The sequence below is a fragment of the Apiospora hydei genome, assembly GCF_038363865.1.
Source record: "Apiospora hydei strain CBS 114990 chromosome Unknown utg000004l_segment0_segment0, whole genome shotgun sequence".
Lineage (NCBI taxonomy): Eukaryota > Fungi > Ascomycota > Sordariomycetes > Amphisphaeriales > Apiosporaceae > Apiospora > Apiospora hydei.
The window spans coordinates 3,735,168-3,750,188 of NW_027117363.1; the positions used below are offsets into that span (position 1 = coordinate 3,735,168).

General features: G+C 52.8%; 6 protein-coding genes across 6 annotated transcripts; all 6 read right to left on the reverse strand.

The window, feature by feature from the left end:
- Nucleotides 1-363: 363 nt before the first annotated feature.
- Nucleotides 364-2,451, reverse strand: PG997_003710 (uncharacterized protein; the record flags this gene model as incomplete). Its single annotated transcript, XM_066808025.1, has 3 exons — nt 364-2,155; nt 2,211-2,289; nt 2,364-2,451. 3 exons carry the CDS (start codon nt 2,449-2,451, stop codon nt 364-366), a joined length of 1,959 nt encoding a protein of 652 aa, XP_066671643.1.
- A 611-nt stretch (nt 2,452-3,062) lies between these two features.
- Nucleotides 3,063-4,022, reverse strand: PG997_003711 (uncharacterized protein; the record flags this gene model as incomplete). The annotated part of the gene is made up of 3 exons (XM_066808026.1): nt 3,063-3,350; nt 3,428-3,616; nt 3,918-4,022. The coding sequence occupies 3 exons, from the start codon at nt 4,020-4,022 to the stop codon at nt 3,063-3,065; spliced, it is 582 nt and encodes a 193-aa protein (XP_066671644.1).
- Nucleotides 4,023-5,727: 1,705 nt separating this feature from the next.
- On the reverse strand, nt 5,728-7,632 carry PG997_003712 (uncharacterized protein; the record flags this gene model as incomplete). The annotated part of the gene is made up of 1 exon (XM_066808027.1): nt 5,728-7,632. The coding sequence occupies one exon, from the start codon at nt 7,630-7,632 to the stop codon at nt 5,728-5,730; it is 1,905 nt and encodes a 634-aa protein (XP_066671645.1).
- A 958-nt stretch (nt 7,633-8,590) lies between these two features.
- On the reverse strand, nt 8,591-9,696 carry PG997_003713 (ferulic acid esterase protein; the record flags this gene model as incomplete). The annotated part of the gene is made up of 2 exons (XM_066808028.1): nt 8,591-9,599; nt 9,686-9,696. The coding sequence occupies 2 exons, from the start codon at nt 9,694-9,696 to the stop codon at nt 8,591-8,593; spliced, it is 1,020 nt and encodes a 339-aa protein (XP_066671646.1).
- Nucleotides 9,697-10,827: 1,131 nt separating this feature from the next.
- Nucleotides 10,828-11,514, reverse strand: PG997_003714 (uncharacterized protein; the record flags this gene model as incomplete). The annotated part of the gene is made up of 2 exons (XM_066808029.1): nt 10,828-10,958; nt 11,262-11,514. 2 exons carry the CDS (start codon nt 11,512-11,514, stop codon nt 10,828-10,830), a joined length of 384 nt encoding a protein of 127 aa, XP_066671647.1.
- A 1,543-nt stretch (nt 11,515-13,057) lies between these two features.
- PG997_003715 (alkaline phosphatase) lies at nt 13,058-15,004 on the reverse strand (the record flags this gene model as incomplete). Its single annotated transcript, XM_066808030.1, has 2 exons — nt 13,058-14,845; nt 15,002-15,004. The coding sequence occupies 2 exons, from the start codon at nt 15,002-15,004 to the stop codon at nt 13,058-13,060; spliced, it is 1,791 nt and encodes a 596-aa protein (XP_066671648.1).
- Nucleotides 15,005-15,021: the final 17 nt, after the last annotated feature.

The window sequence follows — 15,021 nt, forward strand, 5'->3', positions numbered from 1 at the left end:
ACAACTAAGTTTGCGCTATCACCTTTCGGGTGCGACGTCAAGCACCTCGTATTTCAGAGCAATTGGAATGGCTCTTCTTGTTGCCAGAAGGTAGGTCCTTGATATGGGAATTTCCAAAAATTATACGGCGGTCCAAAAGGTGATGGGCGTCGGATGGCATGCGCGTAGTTGACAGCCAGATAGTTGACGCGCATGAACCCCAAAGCCTCACGGATGTACGGACGAGACGGGTTACGCGTCAAGCGCCGGCGGTTTGACAGTGGGGTATCTGACTAATCACTAAGAGTCCATGCCTTTTGAGATCCTTGAGTGAAATGTATACATGAGCCGAAAAGGTATTTGAGAAGTGAATTATCATGTCCATTATTCGTAGACTGCCGACAGGGCCACTGACGTGCAGTTCCAGCCGTCCACCACCACGTTTTCTCCATCGTCGCTGCTGATATCAAGACCCAACCCACACCCCACCCAGTTCTTGTAGTCCTGGCCTCCTTGGCATGCCAAGTCCCCGTTCACGGCGCAATCCAGAGTGCCGTAGCCCTGTTTACTGAGGTCCTCCATGCGCTTCTGGTCGACCAAGTACACCGCACTGCCTGTGAGGTCTTTCTTGTCCTCGACGATGGCTATGGTGGGGTTGCCGTCCTCCCCCTTGTACCCGACGGCGCAGAGGTAACCGGATGACTCGACACTAAACTTGCTGGAGTGGTTCGCAGACGATGTGAATATGATGGTATTGGCAAGGACTTTGGCGAACCAGCCATCGAAGAGTCCGGATGGCTGTGAGACCTTGAGCATGAACGGAGATGCCGTCTCTCCACACGTCATGGCCGACGTAGTCGGTGTGGGCGCGCTCGTGTTGCTGAATCGTACAGATGTAGCGTTCAATGCCCGGAAGGTGGTAGCATTGGCATACGGTGCCCGGGTCGTGTTGAACCGGGGAATGCTTGTCGAGTTGAGAAACGGCGCTGACGTCGTCGCATTGGCGAAAGGCATGATTGTGGAGTTGAGGAACGGTGCTGAAGTAGTGGCGTTGGCATATGCAAAAGGTGGCTTCGTCGCATTGGACGATTGCATGCTGGTTGAGTTTGCGAGCATCCCCGGTGCGGTGGAATTCACAAATGGCGGCAGAGTGGTACTGGCGAATGGCAAGATGGTTGTATTCAAGAAAGGAGCTGGCGTGGTGGCATTCAGAACTGGTACTGACGTCGAGTTGAACTTTGCTGTCGTGCTCGTCGCATGGAAAACCGACACGCTTGTCGACGAATTCGAGAAAGACGCCGTGCTTGAGGCGCCGAATGGGACTGCTGGCTTTGTGGTATTTGCAAAACGACCGCTACCTGTGAGGCTGACGGATGTGTGCGATATAGTTGTGTTCGGCCTTGTGATTGTGTTGTTGGCAAAGAGCGGGGCCGAAGTTGCAATAGTCTTTGTCGATGGAGCCTTGTTGGCGATGCTGGAGTGTATTGTTTTTGAACCAGTGTCTGAGGGTAGTTGGGAGCTGGAAGGAGATGCGGGCAATGGTTGACCGCTGGAGCCCATGACACTGCCGGTCGTTGTACTCATGGCCGATACTGCCGTTGCTCGCGATGTGCCCGACGCCTTAGTCCGCCCCGGCATTGCCGACGAAGCAAAGGCTTGGGTAGAGTCACTCAAGCTCGTCAATGAGATTGAGTTCGGGGCAGAGGCGGAACGGGATGCGCTCCCCGAGAACGTGAAGTTCCCCGCCTTCGCTGTCGAATTGCCGAACCGCGCCGCCGTTGAGTTGCGAAAGACATTCGATGTGCTGTTAAGAGGTGCAGGGAATTTTTGACCCGTCTTCACGGTCTTGAAGGCCGTGACAATTGCTGGCTCATGCAGCGTGACAACCCTCGTAGTCTCCGGTGCCGGGACGGTAATCGTGGCTTGCTCGTAGCCCATGCACGAGCAGACGGACGACATCGCGTTGACCGAACCACAAGGGGCGGCGTAGTCTGGTGTTTTCTGTGGCGGAGACGTTGAGATCTCAGTCTCAGACCGACGCAGCAGAGCGCCGGCGATGTCTCGCTGATCCTGCCATCGCTTAGAAGGCGCGGTGGCTGCTGCGATTTTGTCTGTTGACAGAATGGTCTTTGTCCTGGTGCCAGTGGTCTGAACCACCACAGTCCGCAATACCGTGCTGTATCGCGCGCGTCAGCACATTGTCCTGGGATGTTCTCTTTCGAGAAACTTACCTGGTTGCTGGTGTTACTGTGACCTCGAAAAGGCTCCGGCAGTCTGAGGCTCTGATGCGTGACGAGACTTGATCGACCGCTTTTTTAGAGTTAGCCTAGCTGCCTAATTGACTTTGATGCAGGAACGAACGCAATTTAGAATGCTAGACTTACCACGAAAGCATTCATCCTTTGAGCATTCTAGAGGTGCCGCAGCTCCAAACGAGCTCGCAGCTGCGATAGCAATCCAAAGAAGATGCATTTCAACGTAAAATCAATCAGTTCGAACGGCCACCCATTGCCGATGGTGTTTTGCAAGAATCACACAAGAACGACGCAAAGATCGATCGTTCGCCTCTCTCTCACACCGACCCATTGCAGAACGGGCAGCCCCTCAATTTAAGGTGGCCGCCCGCTCACTGGCTCACTCCCCTCGCTTGAGGGAGTCGAAACACCTGGACACTGGAATCAAGGAAAAGTTGGAAACGGTAGCGTTGCATTTGCGGAGGTTAAAATTGTTGTCATGCAATATCCGGCACCCAATCCAGCCTGGGACCTGCATTAAAACGGCGCACTAACGGCTTCAAAAACGGCTTCAGCCAATGGGGCTTCTTGGCTGCCTCAGGGGTGGCCTGTCTATATCGTCAACCGTTCCACGGCACCTCGGCAGCTAGCCCCAGACGCTTGTATAAACAGCCCACCGCATCTCGATCTTCTTTAGTAGGGATCGCACCGCAATCAGTAAAACAACCAGACAACATTTTGTTCATTAAGGTAAGAAAAGAGACAAGGCCGAAATTCACATGTCCGTAAACGAAATCCATCCCCAGCCAACGAAACGGAAACGCCATTATTATCCACCGCAACAACAGCCTACTCTTCCGATCCTCTTCCATCACCGGCACGACCGCTGGTGCGGCTACGCTTTGAAACGGAGCCTTCAGCTTCGCCATTCCCCTCCTGGCCGGCGCTGCGCTTGTTGGGGGTTGAACGGGCCACAGGGCCAACAGACGGAGCGGACGCAGTGGGAGTCGCTCTTCCACGCTCGGACTCGCCGTTCTCCGACAAGATGACGAGCTTCTTCATGATGATATTCCAGGCCCTGGCCGCCTTTCGCCGGGTCTCGTAGAGACCCAACTTGACCAGCCGTTTCGGCTTGACCTGACGATACTTAGATTAGTCCAGAGCCGCACAAAGCGGAATACTAGGGGGCCAAGGGCCATCCATAGACTACTGACCTCGGGCATCTTGTCGATAGGGATACATTGCCAGGCGTAGCCGGCTATTTGGAGCTCGCGGAACGTGATGTCACGAAGCTCCGGTCTAGTGCGGAATCCTTTGACCTTTCTCTTGAGTGCGGTCCATTCGTTTACGGCCTCGTAGGGGGACTGAAGACCAATGAGGCCAGCAAGTAGGCGACAGTCCACCTACGTATTTGATCATGTTAGCACACACCTAGGTAAGTAGGATCAAAGGGAAGTAGAGTAGAGAGTTGGTTGGGGTAAGAACTCGGCGAATCATTTCTGTTACACGAAGGTTCCGCGAAAGAAGCCCGATGATCGAGCAAGCTTTGGTGGCAACTACACTGCTATTTTCGAGTCACTTGCAGGAGAGCTTCGTGGCTCGAGCTGAGAAGGCTTCCCGGGGTAGAAACGGGGCTCACAGGTGCAATTTGGTTATCTTGCATGGGTCATGGGAAGAGGGCAGAGACAAAAGTCAGTTGCTTACCGGAGGGAACTCCCCGTCGACACACAGGAAAGCGTATCCCAGAACCTCAAATTCGCGTATTCCCATGGGGTGCTGGTCGGGAGCAAGGCGGTCTTTTATTGGCATGTTGAGAGTAGGATATTGGGTACTCCGGGTGGAATCGAGTGCTTTAGACAGATTTGAATACTTTAGCCGGAGGTAGAGGCTCTAGACGGGACGCAATGTTTCGGCTGGAATCGTTTTGTAGACGCCGAAAGGGGCTGCTGATATTTTTGCCCAAGCTGAAACAACGAAAGCGGTCAGCCGGGCTTCTGAGATGATTTGATGCGTGTAAAAAGAACAAAAATGTTGTGGCAGAGCGTGCTTGTGATTGGGAGTTTCTCCCGGGGCAGTGATGGAGGAGTAAACCAGTGAAGTTATGGCTGAACGGCTTGTTGAAGGAAAATGTAATCTGGTGGCTCGGATCGTAAGATGGGAATCAGTGGTTAGTGTGTCTGCCATTAGAACTTTTCGGTCGAATTATTATGGTTGGCTTTAAAATAAATAAGTTTCTGCAAATGTCTCGTTAGCGGTGTGCTGTATTCACAGCAGGCGGGTGCAGAAAACAAATCAGTTTGATGTACCTGCCGAAAAGCGTTTTACACGATCTTGACAAGAGCCTTCCAGGATCGATGTGGTGGGAGGAACAGATGAGGTGCAATGGATCTCAGAATAACCTGACAACAACACTAATTTATGCTTTATTCTCAAAACTTGCCCCTGATCTCCAGTGAGACGGGTATATATAACGACCGTGCGTCGAGTATAGAAAGCCCGACCTGCTAGGGTGACTCGGCATCGGATCAGAGTAAAAGGCAAAAACAAAAGAAAAAGTCTGGCAGATTTCTCATAAACGCCTAAACTTCCAGTACCAAAACAATCTTGTGGACAAGCCAAATTGCTTGCCCCAGAACGCAGTACCGGAATATTAGCCATTCGACACTAACATCGCCATGGGCTAGACGACATATGGTATGAACAGGGTACAGTACTAGTGTCCAGTAACTGTTAGCAGTTTGAAATATGACAAGATAACCTGGTATGGAACAGCTATGATGGGATAACCACGATAGCAATAGGATAATCCGGTCGGCGAGATGAAAGCTGAGAGGTGGCACGAAATAGCACTCGATACAATGTTGTCTGCAACACATGCCCTAGCCACTTTGAACTACCACAATATGACTGTTAATGTCCCTCTCACTGCACTCGTCGCAAATCAAACGGGTTGGGCAACGGAGCTCCGAGATGCACTCTGATGCAAAGGCCTGGTCGATTTTGTTCCTTCATCCGTGGATCAAGGCAGTTTTGATATCTCTAGTTTTACTCGCAGGGATACACACCGTGTCTATCACAAGAGACCATACAGAAGGATCAAGACGTAACTATATTATGGCCGTCTATTATCACTATCGGTACACCGACCAGTACAAGCTGGTATATATCCTATTTTCACAATGCCCGAGCAATGTGCCAGGAGGCTTTCTAATATATATAACTTTTCATCTTTTGAACTCCGAAAACTCACCTATATATAACAGACCACCGAGTATGGGCTTGCTTGTGCTCAGATGACCCCTTGTAGCGACACAGTTCTGGTAACAGCCAAAGCAGACTTACCTGAACTGATATGGGAGAAGCAGCCACTTGGGATCTGCAACGCTGTCTGTATACCACCAGCTGAAACCCACTCTTTCGATATCTTCCATGATAGGTGGCGTGACTGCCGACGACTGCGCGTCCCGTTGGGCACTCAACCCTTGGTACAGGCTGCCGTTGCCAGTCAACAGTGTCAACGGCGCTTTTCAGCGTTGCTTTGCCTTCTATTTCTCCGCTTCCTCTTCCTCACACTGACGATCTGCCTCCGCTGCGTGAAGCGCACGAGCCACTGCCAAATCATCTCGCGCATGAGCAGTATGATGATGAAGACACACACGGGTATGGCGATCTGCCAGAAGAAGAGCGGGCTATGTTTCAGCTCGGGGAAGTCCTCAAAGTTTTGCCCAAAGTACCCGCTCAAGAAGGTGAGGGGGAGGAAGATGACGGAGACCACTGTGAGCTGCTTCATAGACTCGTTCTGGTTGGCCGAGATCGTGTTGAAGATCAGGTCGATCATGTCATCGGCAGACTTGCGAATCTGGTTTAGGTTGTCCGTGATCAGCACGCAGTGATCGTACACGTCGCCAAGGTAGGTGTACGTCATCGGTGTAATGATGACACCCCGTCCGGGGTTTTGGAGTTCTCGTATGGCAACCTCTTCCGGAAGCAGGGTTTTGTGATCGCGCAATGCCGAGATAAGTGATGCGATGGGGTTGACGAAGCTGGCCATCTTGTTGATCTCAGATGTTATGATGTATAGATCCCGGGTATGTTTGATGCTGGGCTTGGTCAAGACGTTCAGCTCAAGATCTCCCACCACGTCGGCGTAACACGCGGCTACAGGAATAGCCATGTCAATGATGGCATCGATGATAGCTTGCCCCACCATCGATGCGTCACATGACTGTCGCAAAATGGTGTCGGGACTAGACAGACGCGCCAGGATGGGTTTCTCGACATCATCGGCCGACTGCTCGAAGAATGCAATGACGGTGTTATCGGCGGTGATGAACAAGGATACTTGTTCTGCCATGACGGCGAGTCCACGCGCCACCAGGGCGCTGTGCCGTTCCATGTAGTCCGTACGTGCGTCGTTGGAGGAGGCGTGATAGCGTTGCAGAGTGCACAGAGTGTTTGGGTTGAAGACATCTGATAGCCCAGTAGTCTGGCGGACACTTCGTGACGTATCTCCTAGGGGCCTTGGGCCGCCTTTCTCCAGTGAGATGTTATTATTAGCGGAGTCGTAATCGTCTTGGCGCACTGATTCCCACCAAGCCCTCAGACCTCTTTTCATATCTTTCCATGACGAATTGCTCTTGACGCTATGCAGCTCATGGCCGTCGTCTCCTTCGTCGTCACTGCTGTCGTCGTCGTCGGTGACCCGGACGAGCTTTTGGCAGGTCATGATCATGAAGGCATGAGTGGCATACCAATCGGCTTTGGTCCGGTTGTGAGGATTCATCAAATCCTCGATAGCCAGTCTATGGAGGCCTTTATGGTTGCCGAGTGATTGGATGACATCCCAGCTGATGCCATTGACGTTGATCCAGCGGCACTTGACCCAGCTCGGCTGCGGCAAATCGATGAAATCGATCATCTGTTGGTTATCGAGTTCATGAATCATGATTTCTTCCGGCGAGAAGTCCACAATGGTGACCTGGCACTCGGCGTGCAACTCCGGCACGGAGCCTTGGCCGCCATCGGGTTTGGTCGTATCGAGCCCGGGTTCCGCGCCCGGGTGCCATCCCTCCTCGAACTCCTTGACAGTGCGAAAGGTATTCGATCTAGTAAATCTCCTTCTTACGCCGATGCGCGACAGTTCGGAGTCGCTCCGGGCTAGACCAGTAGCACTAGACGAATTTGGCGGTGGCGACAGATGGGATGAGGCGGGAGGCAGGTTCGTGTCAATGTTGAGGTCATAGTGCACTTGTGGTCCCGCGGAGGAGGCGGACGCCGACGTCTTGGTGATGGTCGGAGGAGGTCTCGTTGGAATGGGCGCGCTCGTGGTGGTTCGGGTTGTGCCAGGAGATGGCACAGGAAGATCCGAGACGGCAGGAAAGGGCTCAGTGGCCGTCTCCTCGGACGAGGAATGCGACATGGCGCTACGTCGCTCCCTCTGTCACTGTGGCAGAGTGGCTTCGGGTCGACAAGGTTCGGATGTTGATTGGGGCGCCAAGAGTCTAGGCAATACTCCAAGTGTTGCTGTATTCCGATCGGCCAAGTTTAGCCAAGAGCGCGATTCGAGGATGATGAATTGATCAGGCAATGCTCAAGTAGCACCTACTTATTCCAGCCTTGAGATGATAAGGGGCATTGGCGACTGAATACGAGGTTTCGGCCCTTTGTCGCGAAACAGTGACATTAGGGGTCTTCCTTCAATTGATTCATTTGGCCAAGAGTTCGTGACAGGTGGATTCGCGCTGGGTTCGCGCCCACTGGCCCGTGCCGTGCGACACGCCAAACCCACTGTAGTCTGTAGCTCCCCATTTATCCACTGTCCACTATCCACTATCTCCGTATTAACTCCGCCGGGCTCAGGACCACGAGTAACCATGATTCCCAAGCCGCCCTCCAGTTGCGAGAAAGGGATAATAAGACCTTGATAGTCTTGCGAGATAAGAGGATCTTCAGCTACATGATATGATATGTAGATAGAAAATGTCGCGTACACGAGCAGTACTTACAAAGGGTCTACTCACGGTGAAGAAAATGGGGGTGGGGGAAGGGATATAACCACGATTCAGTGGATTGAGAGTGGCCAGCGTGATTACAAAAGCTTTCTGCCGAAGGCTTTCCTTTCCAGGTCCATCCGAGATCCTTCCGCTAGTAAATATCTTGTAAAGCCATGCGTAAAGTACGAGGAATGCCGCTTGAATGGCCAGCAGGCTAGCTACAGAGTAGTCTGCTCATCTTTACTGCAATATCTGTCACAGTAGGTATGTGACCGGCCAACAATATTCGCTACGTCAGGCCCTTATCTACGCTACAGTTGTCGACTACGGACATCATCCGTTTCCAGGATTTAATCTCTGTAGATATCACACAGCCCAGTTGTTCTAGTGACGTGTTAGTACTCTGAGCAGCAGCGCAAATGTGTAGGCAGTTTTGACATACGGGGTTTTATACTTCCTGAAGAAATCCATCATCATGCTCGTCCCGTTGAAGTTGGCCGGCCCCTGCCCCGGCTCGAGGACCCTGGACGTGCCGCCGTAGTCGACCGTGGTCGGCCAGTCGTGGTTGACGTGATCCCCGGCCATGACGAACGTGACCAGTCCGTCTCCCTTTTCCGCGTTCTCCTCGCCGCCGCCAGCTTTCCCATATCGGTACACCGTAGCGTTATCCCCGCTGGGCAGCTTCTCGAGCGCCGGGCTCGCCGGATCTAGCCCGTCCCGGACCGTCCACTCCTCAACCCAGCGCTGCACCGGCGGCACGCAGTCCAAGCCGTTGATCGCGCCACCGCCGAACGGCGCGGTCGTGTCGTTGCGGCCGTGGAACGCGATGACGGGGACCGGGCACGCGCGCTTGCCGGGGCAGGCGGGGACGGGCACCCGCTCTGCCGCAGGGCCCGCGCACAGCCGCGGGTCCACGTTGGCCCAGAAGGCGCCGGCGACGGGCGCGATGGCGGCGACGCGCCCGGAGCTGCGCTCGTCGCAGGCCAGGATGTCGGCGAGGCCGCCGCCCATGGACTTGCCCGCGGCGTAGACGCGCGCGGGGTCGACGCACAGCAGCTCCCGCTCCAGGTGGTCGAGCAGCGCGACCACGAACGCCACGTCGTCCCAGTAGCGCGGGATGAGGCGGAGGCCCTGCCACACGGTGGTAGGAGGCGCGACGTTGCACGCATCGAGGACCAGGCCCTGCGGGTAGACGACGATATGGTCCGGGTTGAAGGCGGCGTCGGCGAAGAAGTCCTGGTCGGCCTGTCGGTCGCTGTTGACGCCGCCGCCGTGGAAGGAGAGGATCAGGGGTTGGGTTTGTTGGGGTTGTACGACGGTGGGAGCCAGTACATAAAGGTGCGGTTGTCGATCGCCGGGTCCGCCGAAGACAAGGTGGCGTTTCGTCGCTGGCCTAGAGGGATAGGAGGTGCAGCACCACAGCCAGAGCTGGCTGCGGCTGCTGCTGTTGCCAAGGCGAGGCAAGTGGAAGCGTGGTACAGAATCTGCATCGTAGATGCTAGTTGGACTAATGACAATAAACCAAATGTGCTCCAGATGTGGACTTCGTGCTGTGTTCGTTTCGAAACTCCCCCGGTTATTTCGGGGGCTATATGTACCCTTATGAACCGCAGAAACGGGGTACAGCCCGGCTTCAAGGCCCGTCTGCCTATTTGCCCGCTGAAGGCTCCATTGTAGCATACAAACTCTCTTGGGCTCTCGATTTCTTGGCCATTCTTACTGCATGAATGGCCTTATGTTTGCTGACTGTGATGATATTACCTGCATATAAACCTTGGGGGTTTGGTCACTAACATGGTCCGGCGTGGCAGACCTACTTTCACCCCTGCCGGCTTCATTTGTTGCGTACTTATGATGTGATATGTCTTTAGCCGCCGTGACTCCATTGTTGCTGATTGGATCGCTAGAGGCAGTGCCCTACTCAGAAGCTGTCAGCAAATAATATCCCTAGACTAGTCTATTAACGTTCTAGGGTGCATTGCTTCGGGAATGAGGCGTATAGCGGGATATATTTAAAGGAAGGCATAGGTCAGGGGAATTTAGCTGATTCCCATATGATGGTGACAGACTTGCCTCATGCCCTATCGTGACACTGAAGTGCGGGTGTCATCTATCAGTCTACCAGGATGAGCATCTCAAGTCTTTTTCTTTTTCTTTTTCTTTATTTAGAAATACACAGTTTATCGACGACTTTCACGTTTTCTTCGGCGACTCTTGGCCTTTTCTTCGGGGACGGAATTTCATTTGGTAAGAGTTACCTTGGCGATGGAAGTATTTTCTTCGTAAGAAATGCCTTTGATACCCGAGTTCAGATTACAAAGTAGTCTACCTAAGGTGGACGGAATACTAGTGAAAGCCCTTTATTATTCACTGCCAGCCAAGGCCCTAATGACCAGACTTTTCTAAAGCCAAGCCTTGGCTACATGCCTCTCGAAGTATTGTATTCTTTATATTTCAACCCAATTTGTGGTTGAAAAGAGCGGCGTCTGAATGTACCGGCGGTTCCAATGATACTCGTCAGGATAGAGGCCCGTTGCAGAAAGCTTTCCTGGCCGAGAGCAAAGGGATGTGAGGCCACGACTTTTATCCAGAGTCTCATATCGACGGCCCTTTGGTTCTGTTCAGGCCTCTTCTCTCCAGCCAACACCAAGGCGAGGCGCACCGAAAGTTGCACCAGGCTCGCCCATGGGCTCCTTCTGCTCGTGAGGCTGCTTGATGCCGTTTGGGAACGCGTAGCACTCTTGTAGACCCCCTGGAACAGACGATGTTAGTACCAACCACAGTGACTACTGATTACATGCCAAGAGCAAAAGGGGGTTGCGTTCAGGGTCCGGGTCAGGGTTCGGGTTCGGGTTCGGGTTCGTGAGTATAAGCCCGGGTGGTACATTTGGCCAGTATGGGCCACGGGGCTGCAATGAACTCGGTCGATGAGCCTGTCCCAAATATCCCGAGTGTTCTGCACAGCCTTTACCTCACACCGGTCCTCACGAACCAGTATTGGGCACCGGAGAGGTATCGAGAAGGAGAAAAAAGAAAAGAAAGCCTGTAAACTTACAAGGATCATGGGTATTGCGGCACTCCCAACCGCACCAGATCAAGCATTGTACGGTATTGTAAGGGCTTGGCTCGCAACTGTACGGCCAACCGAAGGGGACGGTGCTCTCGGCGCCGGGGTCCTCGGCGCTCTTCCATGCAGCCGGGTGATTGATTCGGTTGAGCTCATGCAGGAACTGTTCGCAGCTTGGACCGGCGAACATCTGCGGCTCGCAGTGGCCGCACAAGGTCATTTGGAGTACGTAGTAGCACATGATGGTGGCGAGCGGTGCGCTGGTGTGTTGTCTTCCGGTGGTAAAAATAACAATGTGTGAGCACTTGACGGAAGCCGAATGGATTGCTGTTTGCTTTTTTGTCTTTTGTGACTCTCTTACTTCCTGGGCCGGGTGTGAAGGAAGACAGTGATGGTATTATCGTGATGGCTGCGTGTTGGGGAGAAGCAGCGGGAGAAAAAAGCACAGCTTCTAAAGGCTTGCGTGAGAGGAATGGGGAAATGACGATGAGAACACAGATTATCGTGACAATCCAATTTTTAAGCTGCCTTGAACAGTTTGGTCACCGCAGGCAAGAGTTGGTTCGGTTTACCTGGTACAAGTTCAGCATGTACCCCTATCGCCGACGAACCCTCGGACCCCTTCAGTATTGAGATAGATTCCCAGGCATGCAAATATCAAAGAGATCTATGGGATTTCCTTTCTCAAGCTCTCCTGCTGCATGCGTCAAGATGTCACCAAGTCTATGACCGAGTACGATAGTACAAAACGGAACGCTATCGGAAAGGGGTTCGAGTGCGTGTCTAATTGAACTGCGGCCGTGATGGTTGCAGAGCCAAAGGACGAGGGTACGATATTGGTTCAGAGGGGGAGATGCCTGCTAGTGATGCTTGAGCAAAGATATTGCCCTTAACTGCAATGACTACATCGCGTATTATAAGAGACAGAGGTTGTAAACCACCATACCTCGTTCCTTGGAGACAGTACTGATATCCAAGTTGCCTGACGGTGATATATGTAGCTTGCCTAGAAACAAATTAACTTGTGGCCAACTACAGATGGGGAGTTCGGTTTGGAACACACAAACTTGTATGTCTTATCTTGTCTCCTCCTGAATAGCTCACCCTTGATGATGGCAAGTTTGCAAACCCGCGCAGTCACATAATTCACTTAGCATTTCTCTTTGGGGACGAGAAGGCGTTTGCAAATAAATATACGCAAGAAATAGCAGACTCATGCTGAGTTCATCGACCTCTTTGCAAAGTTAGGGAGTATATTTGCCCATCGATACCACGATGTGCATCGGCATTCCAATGGCTCTGTGTCTTCTTTTGTTGTGCAGGTGCAGGGGGTTCGATTACTACTGTGGCTCTGCCAGCAGAGTATTCTTTGGGGTCATGGACAACGTGTTGGAGTCATTCCCTTGTTTTCTTTTACCAAGATGTCATCCGGAGCTGTGGTTGGAAAGGGGACAGCAATCAAATCAGACCTACCGTGCCCGCCCCGATGTATCACAACTTTGCATCATACACCGGATGCCGTCAGAGATCTCCGTCAAACACTGAGGCCGATGTTTGCTGCTGGACCCCTTCATGGGGACATGCCAACGTGCAATTTGCTTGCCATTCCTAAAACAAGCACTGTTGTTTCGCTTGGGTAATATATGAAAAGGGGGTACTACTGTTTGTTACTTGGGTGACAGCCAAACTACCTACCCAGCAACTCTATGAGAAAAACAATGCTGTCCGAATTGACCCGTGATGCTACCTACCAGACATGCGAAACAAGGACACCGAAATGTGACTCAGTAACTTCCATCCATTTGTCCCATTGCCAAATCTTCATGGGCAGCCCAATGATCCTCTCTGCTGCTCGACTCGACAGTGGCAGCGAGCTTCGTAGCCGCCATCTTTGACCTCCGGTATTTCTTTCTGAGTTCTTCTGTGACACCCTCCACATCAACACTGATGTAGTTTCGGAGGAAATCGCCAACTTCAGTGTTCTCGACATTACCACGGATGGCATCTGTTCCAGAACCGCCTGAGCTATAAATGTTCACGTCAACGGCAGAATGGCCATGAGAGCTCCAGCCAATCTCAGCACGTCGGCTAATGATCTTCGCCATCAAGTCTTGAGCCCTCTCGGGGTTACTGGCAATCTCGGCCAATTCCGCATCAGTAGCATCATGGACACCCAAGCCTGCCTTCACGAGCTCATCGTTGATATATGCCTTAAGGCCCTTCTTTGAGGTTCCGTTCTTGGCACTGGATGCAATATGCTGGTGAAGCTTGATAGCAAGGTACTCAGAAGACGATGAGGCATTGGCAAGGACGCCAGGGTACCACAAGTATTCGGGGTAGTCAGAATTAAGTTCTAATTCATCGTCAGCCGTGATCGTTTCATGGACGGAGGGAACGAAAATCGGGTTGGTAAACATACGCTTCGCAACAGACAAACCACCTGTCTCGTGATCACTCGTTGCGACCAGTACGCCCTCCGTCTTGGACTCGTCCAGGAAGTCCAGAACAGCCTGGAAAGTCTTGTCGTACTCGACAACCTCATGCACTTGGGCTGCTGGGTCGTTGTAGTGGCCAGCGTGGTCGATTCTGCTTCCCTCAATCATGAGGAAGAACCCTTGGTCGCTATTTTCAGTAGCCTTCTCGAGCGCCTTTAAAGCCGTCTTTGCCATTTCGCTCAGGCTGGGATAAACATCGTTCATGTTACGACGGTCGAGCTCAAATGGCACATCGGTAGAAGCGAACAGTCCCAACATGGGCAAGGGGACCTCCGAACGCCCTTCCCAGAGATCATCAAAGCCAGCGCGGTTGTCGGTGTAGGTCCAGCCGAACTTCTCCTTCGCGATGCTGACGACATCAATGTCATCGGCTCTGCAGCTACCCTGGGTGGTATTGGGCAAGAAATGACATCTTCCGCCACCAAACATAAGATCCACAACCCTCTCGAGTGCGCCATCTCCGACCTGTTGCAAAGCGATCTCGTCATTCTGCGAGCGTACGTCCACATGGCTGCTGAAACATGCAGGAGTAGCATCCGTGATATCGGTGGTGACGACAAGGCCGGTCATGTAACCAGCCCTCTTGGCAGCTTCCAGAACGGTGCCGCATGGGGTGTGGTCGGGCAACATCGAGATGGCTCCGTTATAGCTCTTCTTCGCACAGCTGAATGCTGTCGCACCAGCCGCGCTATCTGTGATGAAGGAGCTTGCGCTCCGCGTTCGGCTGCTTCCCCAGAAGTGCTTGTCTAGAGTCAAGGTGTCGCCGTATTCCAAGCCTTCAGTGTATTGGCGGTATGACCTGGTCATAGACAAAGACGCAGGTCCCATACCGTCTGACACCATGAAGATCAGGTTGCGCTTGCCGGGTGGCTTTGAGGAATCGGTCTGGGATTTATGGGACATCCAGACGGCCATGATGAGCACGCCGGCTGTCGCCAGGAGAGCCCATGTGAAGAGCAGGACCTCGCGGAGTCGGAAGACCCATCGTGGTCCTGATCGGTTCGATGAAGCTTCGTTTTCGGAGCTGGCAGTCGAGTTGTGGCGGTCGTCCGCCAGGAGAGGAGTCGTCGCTGAAGCCTGTGACACAAGCAAGGGTTAGCCCATCTGCTCGCGTGCGACCAGTCTGATTACGGCATCGTCAACGGCTTCAAATAGGAGTGCCAGTAGTACGGGAGAGGGATAGATGGCATAGTGCACAGGAAGTGTGCTTCCAACAAACTCAAAATGCCTTACCATTTGGTGATGATTTTAGG